This window comes from Saimiri boliviensis, chromosome 11 (assembly GCF_048565385.1).
Source record: "Saimiri boliviensis isolate mSaiBol1 chromosome 11, mSaiBol1.pri, whole genome shotgun sequence".
Taxonomy (NCBI): Eukaryota; Metazoa; Chordata; class Mammalia; order Primates; family Cebidae; genus Saimiri; species Saimiri boliviensis.
The window spans coordinates 32,488,418-32,501,138 of record NC_133459.1 but is presented as its reverse complement, the minus strand read 5'-3'; the positions used below and the strand labels follow the sequence as shown (position 1 = coordinate 32,501,138).

Sequence of the window (12,721 nt, the reverse complement as noted above, 5' to 3'; positions counted from 1 at the left end):
CTTGTCACAGCAAGTCCTTTTCCCATGACATGTCCCTCACCTTCGGCAAAGACTGTGACTTCCTCCACTTAGAAAATAGAGCCTGTGTCATCATAGGCTTTTCCTCAGTCTCCTTCCACCCTAACTGAAAACTCTCTGCCACCACTTCTTCCCTCTCTACTGTGGTCTTGAGGGAAGGAGAATCCCAAATCCCTCTTGGTCTCTAAGGCTGGGCCTCCACCATGCTCTCAGTCCCATGCCTCCCTCCTTCTCTGGAGCCCCTGTAGGGGGATGTTCCGCATTTCTCCTCCAAACCTCCAGCTAACCATTCAATACATCTTTCCCCCTACCCCTTTGTTGTTCTCTAGCATTTCAATATGGTCAAGTTTCTCCTGCGTTTAATGACTTTACTCCCACCCAGGCCATATGCTTCATGAGCTGCTACCTAATTTCTCTGGATAGAGAGCTATCATCTTCATCTTCTGTTGGGTGTTGGCCCCATCCATACACACAATTCTGCCAGTATCAATGTGACCTCCTTTTGATAACCTGTTTTTCAATCCTGTATAAACTTCCCTGAAGCATTTGAGACTGTTGATCTCCTTGAAACTCATTCTTTTCTAAGCTCCTGTGACCCCATTCTCCCAGTCTAGCATTCTGCTGGTCCCTACCTAGTCTCTAACTGTCCTGTCCTGGACCCACATCTGTTCTCACTCTCCTTGTGTCATTTCATCCTCCTCATGGCTTCTTTTACCATCTGCAAGCTGAATTTCTAGATCAGACTTCTCTCTTGAACTTAAGACCCATGTCGCCACTTCCTGCTAGATATTTCCATTTGGAGGTCCCACTAGCTCCTCAAAACTCAGCCAGCAAGCCCTACTGATGATCCTCCATTCAGATCTACATCTCTTCCTGCATTCTTTTCTCATGAGAGCACACCCAAGTGCCCAGGCCAGGCACTTACAGAACAAAAAGTTAGCTGTGACAGTAACTATTGAGTAGCTTTTGTCACTCCTGTATTGCAGTCCTACAAGCAGTCTTACCCCTGGAACTTGGCAAGGGTTCTTCCCTCCATCTAAGGCCCTTCCCCTCCTTCTCACCTGCTGTTCCTTTCACCTTCCTGGCTCCTCCGTAGCCTTAAGGCCTCAGCTTGGACACCACTTCCTCCTAGAAGCCTTTCCTGACCCAGAGCTGGGGCTAGTGTCAGATGGGCAGGGCACTCATGGGCACAAAATGTAAGTGATGGGAAAAAAAACTCAGCAATTAGGATAAATAACCCTTAATACATTTTTTTAAAAAAAATTAATATTCATGCAAAATATCCATGTTAAAACATACCAACATTTGAATCAAAGATGGGCTTTGATGGTGCCGATACCTCACTTGGTGATACCAGTGAGGTGAGTCATCTGAGTATAGGGTTGGATTCAGGCTTTATTTTAAATGTTGTTATTTGTCTTCATTGTGAATTGGATTTATGGCATTGTGATTTTTCTAAAAGCCATATTGCACTAAGACATTATTTGTCATGATAACTGAGATTTTCGTGCCCCCTGAAATTTTGTAGATGAGGTTGGTACTTCCTTCTCTACACCCTATTTCCAGACTGATCCTCCAAGTTTGCGTTAGGTGCTTCTTTTATGTGCATCCATAGCACCAATCCCCTGTATCACAAACACCTGTTTCCTTGACTGCTCACTTCTTGAGGGCAGAGACCATATCCAGATGTCAAGGTTCTAGCACAGCAACTGGCACACAGTAGGTGCTCATTGCCTTGTGTTTAAGTGGATGCCTGTGATTGCATGACTATAGGAGAAACTGGATGGGTGGGTGGATGTAGACATGTGTGTAGGGCTGTGCCTGCACAATGGGAGGGCTGGGCAGATTCCTTCCTCCCCCTGAGGACACTTGTTCTCTCAAGCCAATCAGCCTCAGACTAGCTGCTGTGGGCCAGAACACAGGCACACACACCCCACATGCATATCTCCTGCAGCAATGGTGGGGCCTCACTGGGAAACCTTATATCTGGGTTCTGCCCCCTGGCAGCAGGAAGGATTCAGCTCAGTCTTCAAATGCTGTATAACTTTCACCAGGTCTCAGAATGCCTGCAGTGACAGCCCTCACACCCCAGGCTCTCGCATGCCAGAGGGCATGTCTGGGGCATCTGGAGCAGGTGGGTCCTGCTGCTTGCTTCTCCATGTTGCCTTATCACAGGAGCCCCTTCTTCTTTCCTTCAGATGCCCTGGGGCTCTGGGACCTGGAGCAAGGGGACCATGTTCCTGGAATGGCTGAGTGTATCCCCTCCCCCATCCCTGAGCATGAGCAAAGCCAGCTACAGAAGGGGTTCAGCTGTGTTTTCAGCAGGTGTACTTATAGAGGGTCAGGCCAAGGGGACATGTGAGGTGAGAGGCAAGTAGGCTGACTTACACTTGAGATGCTTCACACCTGGCACATGGTCACACAGACTCCTCTGCACAAGGAGGAGGACCCTTGTTGCTTGACTTAGATCACACACACACACACACACACACACACACACACACACACACACACACAATCCCAGCCATAGAATGCCTTGTCCTGCCTGCTCTCAGCCCAAGGCTGGCATCCTTCATTTTGTAGTAACGTGAATGCAGCAGTCAAGAGTCTGCTCATAAAAGGCAGTGCCTGAAACTGATGGGCAACCCTGACCAGCCCACAGAAGGCCTGCAGTGTGGTAGGAAAGCCTTTGCAGAATCATGCCTGTCAGGAGCACACACACCAACTTCAGGACTGTGGCGCCTGACAGCCCATGATGGTGTCTACAAAACAGGCAGGGTCCCTTTGTCCTGAGAATCCTGGGAAGGTGTCCAAAGAACTCCCCTGATGACTCTGGCCCCTCTCTCCCAAATCTCAGGACTCATGCAGTCCTCACCTCACTATCTGGCACTGACTTTATGACTTCCTATCTGTCCTGCAGGAAGCCCTTCTCCCTGGAAACAGAGCTTCTCCCCTTCCCTCTTCTTCCTTCTCCCCTCCACCACCCCCTCCTGCTTGTCCATCTCTCAAAGCATTAAGCATAGGAGGAGTGGAAGTAGGGGTGACTCCAGAGGAAGCTCCAGAGGCTTAGCCAGGACATCCTCCTTTCCAGAAGCATCTGGGTCCTGACTGCCTCTCCAGTGAGGTAGCCAGCCCATCATGCCCACCCAGAGCTGTCTCAGGGAACCCACTCCATGTCTGACTCACAACTGTTGACTCAAATGAACTTTCAAAGCATCCTCAATGAGTCATTTGTTTCATTTTACCTGCTACCATCTCAAATTGAATTAAGGAAACATCTCCATGAAAGTGCTTCCACATCTGCAGGTGGTAAACATTTATTCTCATTTAATCTCTGGTTTGGGAAAAAGACAGGTAGCAAAGCCTCAGCTACTGTGTTGTCTTGCACTTGCCTTTGCTGCTCAGAACTGGACTGTACTTGAGATCTGTCATGTGACATTAGCAGTTCAGGTCATGTCAGGTCAGGTTCAGTGAGGAAGTCTCCAAAGACTTCCAATGCTGTGGAATATGTTGCTACTGGGACAGGTAACCTGTGAAGAATGTAGACACACCACCTTCTCCCAGTGAAAACGTCCAAGCATCTAGAACACTTTATGCAGACACAGAGTCTCAGGCACTTGATAGCCGGAAGCCCATCCATCCTAGGATGCTGTGATGAAACAGCACATTGCAGGATTTCTCATGAATTTCATTTCTTTTAAGAACATTGAGTCCTACCTGTGTCACTCTGAGCACTGACTTACGGTAGAAGGGCAGCAGAGCATGTCATGTGAACCTTCAGCTCCAAAAGAGGTATAAAGTCACATTTTGTCTCTGTTTTCTCATCTTCCTGTCTTTCAGAGATCGAGCAGGGCAGTTGCGGTGACCCTGGCATACCTGCGTATGGCCAGAGGGAAGGCTCCCGGTTTCGCCACGGCGACACACTCAAGTTTGAGTGCCAGCCCGCCTTCGAGCTGGTGGGGCAGAAGGCAATCACATGCCAAAAGAATAACCAATGGTCGGCTAAGAAACCAGGCTGCGTGTGTAAGTGAGCAGGGAGGAGGCCACGCCAGGGTCTTCACCAAGAGGCAAGGGCCCATTTCCTAGCTAGTCCAGGGGCCCTGTCCCTGGGAACCTTGCAGGTTGTAACAGCAGGTGCACTCTGGTTAGTTTATTCTACTCCTCGGAACATTGCTGGTCGGGTCCTCATTTCTGGCAGCAATGTTGACTGTAGCACTGAGAATGAGTGCTCTTGACATTTGGGGATGTTCTTCAACACCGTCTTACCCTTCTTGGTGATCCTTAAGAGTGAGGAGAGACCACTGGGGCTTAGCCCACCAGGCTGAGACCCAACATCTCCTGCTCATCCTTACTGCCACCACTGACAATCAAGCAGGGTGGAAGGGACTGGCAAGTTTGTAAGACTGTAGACACCACCAGCCTCCAGTGCTGTGGGAAAATGCCTTGCCAGGATATAAAGTTTCCTAAAATTGCTTCATCTCGTATTGGATTTAGGGAGGGATGAGGGATCAAGCTATCTTTGGACTGTTGATCTTTTGGGGAAGGGTTGGAGTTGAGTGGTCTGTTTCGTGGAGATAACAAAAGACTTTCTTCCTTCTTCCTGGATGGCCTGGCCATACTTTGCATCACAAATGACATCTTAAGTCTTCAGTTGCGGTGGGATTGGCAAGGATGAGGGTCTGTGTGTAGCCAAGGGAGGCCCAGGCATGGTCTCTGTTGGAAAATCAAAGGTTCCAGCTTCTCTGGGCTGTCACCTCTTCTCCCATCCCTTGTCACTCCTCCTCCATCTCTCTCCATGTGCTTCTCTCAGGGAAAGACAGGCAGCCTGACCCTCAGATCCTTCATCCGCCTCAGTGGGGTACTTAGGGCCTCAAGCTTCACACACCAGAGATGGGTGATCCCTCAGGGCTGGGGGAGGAATAATCTGGGAGACTGTAAGGGTATCTGTGATGACTGAGAGTTTGGTGTATGAGTTGATGAGTTGGGATGTACCACGGTGATGATACTTTTAAAATGAAAAAAAAAATCACTTTGTCTGGTAAAGCATTTTGATGACTTCTGAGTTTATTTATGTAAAAAGTCTTGAGAGGTTTAAAGATCAAATCACCCTTAAATACACATTGAACAAATCACCCTTATTGAAAAAAATTAAATTGCACGATATCTGCTCATCTCTGTTCCCCACTGTGGTTAGAATATAGAGCCCAACAGCATTAGCCGTGTAGCATGCTGGGAGCCACGAAAACCTGGAGGATCAGGGAGCAGCTCAGGGCAGGCAAACACAAAGACTCTGCCCATTGCAGAGACCAACCCCAGGGACGGGTGCACAGGGCAGGGCTCTGCAGAGGCAGGGCCTAAGAAGATAAAGGTACACTCAGTGGGAGCCCCAGGTGCCATGAGGACTTAATCTCTGAAATTCATGTAGATAAAACAAGACAGAGAGAAGTGGAGAGATCTAGCTTCAGCAACAAAGAGGTGGGAGGATTGACATGGGAAGCGGGACCAGCCAGCCTCTTAGGACAGTTTCACTGCTCCCCAAGCTGAAAGAGGCAGGTAGCAGAATGCCACCTGAGGGGCTGATGCTCAACCCCTCCAAGAGTTTACTTGGCCTTTTGACCCTTAGGAGCAGGTTTAGAACATCTTTGTAAAACCTTCACCAAGGGCAGAAGACCTTGAAGTGCTGCCCAGCAGGCCCTTGGTGTCCATGAGCAGGGCTAGCAGCCTCCAATGAGCTGGGCACTGCTTGCAAACAGCTGAGAAGGAAAGAGGATAGAGCTGTCCCAGCAAGTTTGTATCAGTGCTCCCTGTGGTTTAAAACAAGGATAGGGGACTGAGGCTTATGGATGAGAGCTGTGAAGCAGGTACTCTGGGGAGATGACATGGCATTTCTTCTTCTAGACAGTTCTGGGTAGAGCAGGATGACATCCCCAGGCATTTTCATCCCTCAGGTGTTTCTGGACATTAGAGAATAACAGGACACAGCTTGAGTCTCAGGGCTGCTGGCTTCCATGGAGGAAGCCAGAGGGAGCCAACCAGCCCCATGTCTTTGCAGCATATAGCAAGGTCACATTTGCATTTCAATAAGGTGAGGGACTTCCATCTGCCCACTCTCTACTGAGTGCCCAGCAGGGAAACTTTTATAGGTCCTGGGATTTGCCCTCAGGGAGCTCATAGTCCAATCAGTAGAGACAGTATGGTGATAAGAACGGCCTGGTACACTGAGATGACTTTGGTTTCAAAATCTGGAGTTTCTTAGTTCTAGCTCAGCTTTGTGACTAAAGCCAGGGCATCTCCTCTTTAGATTTTCATTTACTGACCTATCCAATAGGGTAACACTCCATTCTGGCTCTAAAAATTCTAACCGTCTATGATCATATTTATAGAAAAAGATTGCTATGATGTGAATAGTCCCCACATCTCCCACAATAAATACCTGGAAGCTACTTTGAAAGTGGATCATTATAGAGCAAGTCATACTTTGATTGATGGACAGTGTCAAACTTTGGTGTCCTCTTAACTCTAGATCAAATGTATTATGGTGTTATCAATAGAAAAGGGACAACCCCTACAAACGTCTATAAAAATATAAAATAGTAAGGTTGGTCTCTATGTTTTATAAAGTGCTCATAAATGTACATACAAAAGCTCCTCTAGCAAGTCATTAAGTGCCCTAAATTTTGCAATACATTAGTCACAATAAATATTAATACAATACTTGGCAAACAATACTGCCCTTTCCTTATTGGAAGCTAGAAAGGGATTGGGGATATTATTTCAACTGCTCAAATTTCTTTGAGCAGTTGTCTGAAGAGGTACAAAGCATTGTATTGTTCTTCTCTTGAAATATTTCCTTCAAAACAACTCTTTGCTAGGGAATTACTCTGCCAAGAATACACAAATGCACCCTTCCTTCAGGTTCCAAAACATTTTCTGTAGCAAGCAGAGACTTCAGAATCATTTTGTTGGCTTCTGAGCTGCCCTCACAGTAGTGGATGCTCAATAGATAGTCTTTTTTAAATTTAGGTTTGTAAGAAGATGATTTATCTCACAGTGAAAAAATGTTTTGAAAGAAAAGGTGGAGCCAGCTTCATTGCTCTTACTCTCTGGTCCTTAGTTAATTCATCTCCAGGGACCCCTGCTCAAAATCAATGGGAAGTAATATCACTTTCCATCCCTTCAAGCTACTGAGCACCTGTCTTTCCTGTGCTGAGCAACATGCATTGGATGCAGAGGTGTTCCGTCTCTGCCTAGGAAATTTGCTCACCCTGGCTGTCATGGTGGGAAAGCGTTGGCCAGGCTGCACATATTCTTTACCTTCCAGAAGCTTTGCCCATTTCACTTCCTTCTTTATCAAAGAATAGAGAACCTTTCCCATAAACCTTGTTCAGTTATTCTTCCACCACAAGAGATACAATGGGAAGGAAGATACAAATAACTCTGCTGGTGGTTTGCACAATACTTGATGCTTTGTTGGCAGGCTGGCAGAATGCTTCACACTTCATAAGGAAGCCAGGAAACCAATTATCAGTCCATTAGCAGCCACTTTCAAAAGAAGTTTCAAAACAGCCTTCACCAGAGATATGCCAGGAACACATGAATACACACTTTCTTTTTGCCATTTTGTAAACCACCTTAAGAACATGTGAATCCTAATTGCTCAGTTCTTAATGTATGTAGTATATGTGTCAAATGTGAAGCCAGGGATTTCTTGGATGTATACTATTTAAGTTACAAATTAGCAATCTAATCCTGAGAGGTCAAGAGAAGGAGAATTGGATCCTTGGGTGCTCAGAGAAAATGTCCCAGAAGATACAGGACTTGGGCTTTGGAGAGTTGGAAGAGAAAGTAGGATTTTCTACACAGAGATGCTGTGGGAAATGGCCCTCTGCTAGTATCTTTCTGTCCTTTCCCCTGACTTCCTCATTACTTCTCCCACCTTCTACTCTGGTGACATGCACACACACGCACACATGGAATGAATTGGGTAATGGGATCTGCAAGAAGCTGGTCTCTCCCATGGACCATTACTCGAGTAGAGTTTCTCAACTTCAGCACTATTAATATTGTGGCCCAGATAATTCTTTCTGTGTGGGGCAGTCTTGTGTATTATGGGATATTTAACACGTCTCTGTCCTCTACCCACTAAATGCCAGTAGCAACTGCCCCACACACCAGTTGTGACAGCCAAAAATATCTCTAGACATTGCCAAATGTTCCCTGGGGAAAAAAACCATCACAGAATAAGAACCACTCGTCTAAGATAACTTAGTTTTGTCAAATTCCAAATATGAAGAATCCTATGGATTTGTGTTTTAAGTGAGGTTATGATTAAAGTCTGTAGCATTATGAGAGTGGGAAGGCATGGGTTAGAGGAGAATGCCAATTTTATTAAATGTTCAGTGGGAAAATATGAATCCTCCTTACTATGTTATCGGGTATTCTTTCAATTTATAGATTAAAACAAAGTTCAAAGAAATATAGCTAACACGATGGCCATAGAACCATTAAATAATTGGCAGAATTTGAGCTATTAATTGACAGAGCAGTAACTTGCACCCAAGTTCCCGCTCCAAGTCCTGCACTCTTTCCATTGCACTACATTTCTAGAAGCTTAGGGATCATCTGCAAAATGTAAGGACAAGGAGGCCTTAGCACAAAAATAGACCAGAGTACAGAAGCCAATTGCTGGCTGAGTTACCCCCATGAAGTAACAAAGGTTGACAAGAGTTAGACAAATCCAAGGATACATTTGTGACCCTTATTGGAACTCTATCAATATTGTATACCCCCAACATACAATATACTGGGATTGGAACCTCTTCCTAATCTTTACTTTTTCTTGTTCTATGGTTTAAAACAAGGATAGGGGACTGAGGCCATTTATTTATCTACCCATCCATTTGTTTATCCATTATGATTTATTGAGTACCTACTGTGTACAAAGTCGGCTGCATAAGAGGGTATAACGGTTCTTGGTCAAATTCTAAACTGAAGGGCCTTTGGGGATGTTCCTGCTCAGGTTAAAGGGACAATCTCATGGTGTCATGCCCTATGTAACGTATTATAACTCTATCTCTAGATGTAGCTGGAGCTCAAGGGCCAATACTTGACATAGAGTTTTGGTATGTTCTTGTATTTTTAAAGTTCAAGCTAATTTAATGATTTAGATAAATCTACAAGTTTAAATAAAGAAAATATTTATATTCTCTCTCCCTTAAGCCAAATTGATTTCAAATTTGGCCACTCTTTTTTTATTCTTACCCATCTATACACATACGTTATGTGGTCTTAATCACAGTGAACATACCATTTTGCATTCTGTGTTTTTAAGTCCATACTCTGTTGTGAATCTTACTGTGTTGCTACGTGTATTTCATAGTTATCATTCTTAAAATCTATGGGTTCTTCTATCAAATGAATAAACCATGACTTATTCAACCAATTATATTCAATTATTTTATGTAAGGCTATAATGAACATCTTCGGGCCTATGGCTTTCTTTTTCTTCTCTTGAATTATTTCCTTAGGATAAATTTCTAGGAGTGACATCGGATCAGGGCATGAATATTTTTATAACTCTTGATGGCTATTATTGTATGGTTCCCCTCAAACTATTGTGTCAATTCATAATCCCAGTAGCAAAAGCTATAAGATTAAGAACAAGATTCATAAAATGTGTGGTCTTTCCATCCAGAAACATGATATGTCTCTCTTTCATGTTTATCTATTTTCACTTTTCTAAAGATAGCAACTTTGTGGTTTCCTTCATGTAGGTCGTGTATATATTGCTTGTTAGAGTCACTAAACTTTGTTAGCGTCACTAAACTTCAAATATTTGTGTGGCTTTTTAAAAATTGCTAATTTAGTAGCTATAAGTTTAATATATTTCTATAGCACACCTTTGCTAACTACTGTAAAAGTGCCCAATGTTAAGTGCTGCGAATTCAGAGATGAACTGGCAATCCATGTCCTCAAGGAGCTCTCTTGATGTGGAGATAGACACTGTTATGTAAATGAAGCGGGCCCTTATGGCTTACAATTTAGTTTTTCAATGAGAAAACATCGGTAATATAAATAGATTTAAGTTCATTCTTTTATTAAACATATTTATTGAGTGCCTGCAATGTGGCAGGCATCATAGTGGGTGCTGAACAGAAGAGCAACAGCCCCTCTTCTTATGGGGCATAGACTTGACATCATCTCCGTTAAAATGGCTGGGCCGGAAAGATAAGAGGCCCTGCTGGAAAATGAGACTTCCAAGAAGCAGCAGTGGGTTCTGGGAGAAGCCACAGGGTTTGGACCTATGCAAAATGAACACGTTCCGTAGATACATTGATGCACACATAAACACCCATGCACACATGCGCACCCACACTGCAGGTCTGGGTGCTTGGGCTTGCAGTGGTTCCTATAGGGAATGGCTGCTCCCAAATGGATGTGAGTGAAGAAGGAAGGTGGGTTTAGGGTAGCACAGTCTGGAAACAGACTGCTGGGTAGCCATGGACCAGATACATATCCCTGTTGGGATAAAAGGGATAAAAGAGGTGTCTGGAGGACTGTCAAGATTGCCATCACAGGACACTGGATGGGGACTTTAGTCTTGGCCTTTCTTCAGCTGACCTGGGTCCAGCCCTGCCTAGAAGGGACATGGAGCATTTGCTGTTTCCAGTCCCTGTATAGCAACCACTGGTACTGACTTGTGGCTACTGGGGTGTTGGTATTTTCCTTCCCAATTTGAAGGCATTCTGTCTATATCGTGTATAGAAATTCTTTGCGATATCTGATATATGTATCTTCCCAATCCCATTTTCCCTTTTTGTTTTCTATTATTCATTGTACAGTTGTTTTACATTTCTATATAGACAAATCTCTCAATATTTGTGATTTCTTTTCAAAGCTGACAAAGTTATTCTGCCATGGATCTGAGAAACATTTCATTCTATTTTTGGTTGTCAGTAATTTGATTTTTTTAAATATAATTTGTTAATCCATCTGGAGTTTATTTAGATGAATGTATAATATTGTCCAAACTATTATGCAGTTTTCCAACACAATTTATTAAGTAATTCATTTCCCTTTTGATTTGAGGGAAATGAATTGTTTTATTACATACTGAATCCTCAAATGTAGTTAAGTCTATTTCTTGAGTCACCACTTTGTTCTGCTGCTCTATTTCTATCTTAGCACTGGTATTGAATAATTTTAATTGTTGTTTTATAATGTGTTCTAATATCTGGCAGAGCTAGAAACAACTCCTTCCTCCCTTAATTATTTTCTCTTTCAGAATATTCATTGTTATTCTCATCTGTTTGTTGTTCAAGATTAATTTTAGAATCACTTTGTCAGAGTAAAAAAAAAAAAACCTATTGGGATTTTGTGTATGCACTCCTGTTAAAATATAAATTAACTTGAAGAAAATAGGCATTTTTATAATACACAGCCTTCATATCCAGATATATGGCATATCTCTTTTTGTTCGCCCACTTTCGTTTTTCTAAATATAACACCTCCATGGTTTTCTTCATATAGGTCACATACATTGCTTCACATACATTGCTTGTTACCTTTGTTCTTAAATAGGCAGGTACTTTTTTCACTTCTCCTCCACCCTGACCTCAATGCCACATGCACAGGTGGAGTGTGCTCTTATCTTCCTTCCCCTCCATGGCTGAAACCTAGTATTCCCTGTAAACATACAATCCCAGATTTTCCATAACAAATGTAATTTCTAACATCATTTCCCTTGGCCCAGAAAATAGGATCACAATAGCTAGAGTCCTTGGAAATTGCCTTTTTGAAATGATCAGAGCCAGAGTTGGGATCAGCAAAGGTTTAAATGCATCAGTCTTAGCATGGGGGATAATATTCCTGGGAACTGTTTGTGATCAGGCCAGGGACCATGATCAATGTGAGCTTCCTCTGCTTAATGTAACATTCTGCTCATTTCTCTAGGCTTCCTTCAAGGTTTCATTGACCTACAGATGGCCCCAGAAAACAAGCAGGGAACTTAGGGAGTCCCAGGGCACCCTCCCTCTGTTATCCAGTCCTCAAGAACCTGGACACTGAAGACCTGTGGTCTCCCTTTGCTAGTAGTGGGCAGAGCAGGGGGTGCCTGCTCTGCAGAGTACTACCAGTGGTCCGAAGGGGATGTCACCTTGAATGGAAAGTCAGGCACTATAGTCATAGCTATGAAGCATTCCAGGTCCATGGGGCAGCCTGGGAAGGGTATGCCAGAGCTTAGGGAGTCCAGGGCTGAAAGAACTGACCCTGGATGAAGAAATGGCTCACAAAGGAGGCTTCTGGTGTTGCCTCTTAGAATGTACAAAGAGGCATAGTCAATTCTTGTCCTACCAGGTCAGTGTAGGTTTGTTACCTTTGTTTTCAGATAGGCAGATACTTTATGGGGGAAGGAAGATTCTAGATTGAATCAGGTCCTCACCCAAGGGAATAGGATCTACCCTTGCAGGGTATATCTCTGTCCCAACTAGAGGCTTCAGTCTCCAAAAGGAGTCTTCGGTCTCACAGCAGAGGCTAGAGAGGAAACCATGAACCAGAGCAGAAGCCCAGTCCCTAGGCTGGGGCATACATATTGAAGAAGGGTTAGCAGGAGAGGGAGATCCAAAAACTCAGTGGGCCTGTAGGTGTGCTGGGCTTCTCATAAGCCCAACCGTTACTGGCTCTGTGCAGCCACACACACCTCACC

General features: G+C 44.2%; 1 protein-coding gene across 7 annotated transcripts in view; it reads left to right on the top strand.

The window, feature by feature from the left end:
* The window catches only part of CSMD2 (CUB and Sushi multiple domains 2), a 620,269-nt gene that overhangs the window by 366,025 nt on the left and 241,523 nt on the right, over positions 1–12,721 (top strand). For 5 of the 7 annotated variants that reach the window (XR_012512369.1, XR_012512368.1, XM_074380476.1 and 2 more), the window contains exon 13: positions 3,859–4,041. The exons of the other annotated variants lie outside the window; for them this stretch is intronic. Coding sequence is in view for 3 of the 5 variants with exons in the window: in XM_074380476.1 (XP_074236577.1) it covers positions 3,859–4,041 (183 nt within the window). In the remaining 2 variants the exon portion in view is untranslated. The remainder of the gene's footprint in view (positions 1–3,858; positions 4,042–12,721) is intronic. 7 annotated transcript variants of the gene reach the window in all.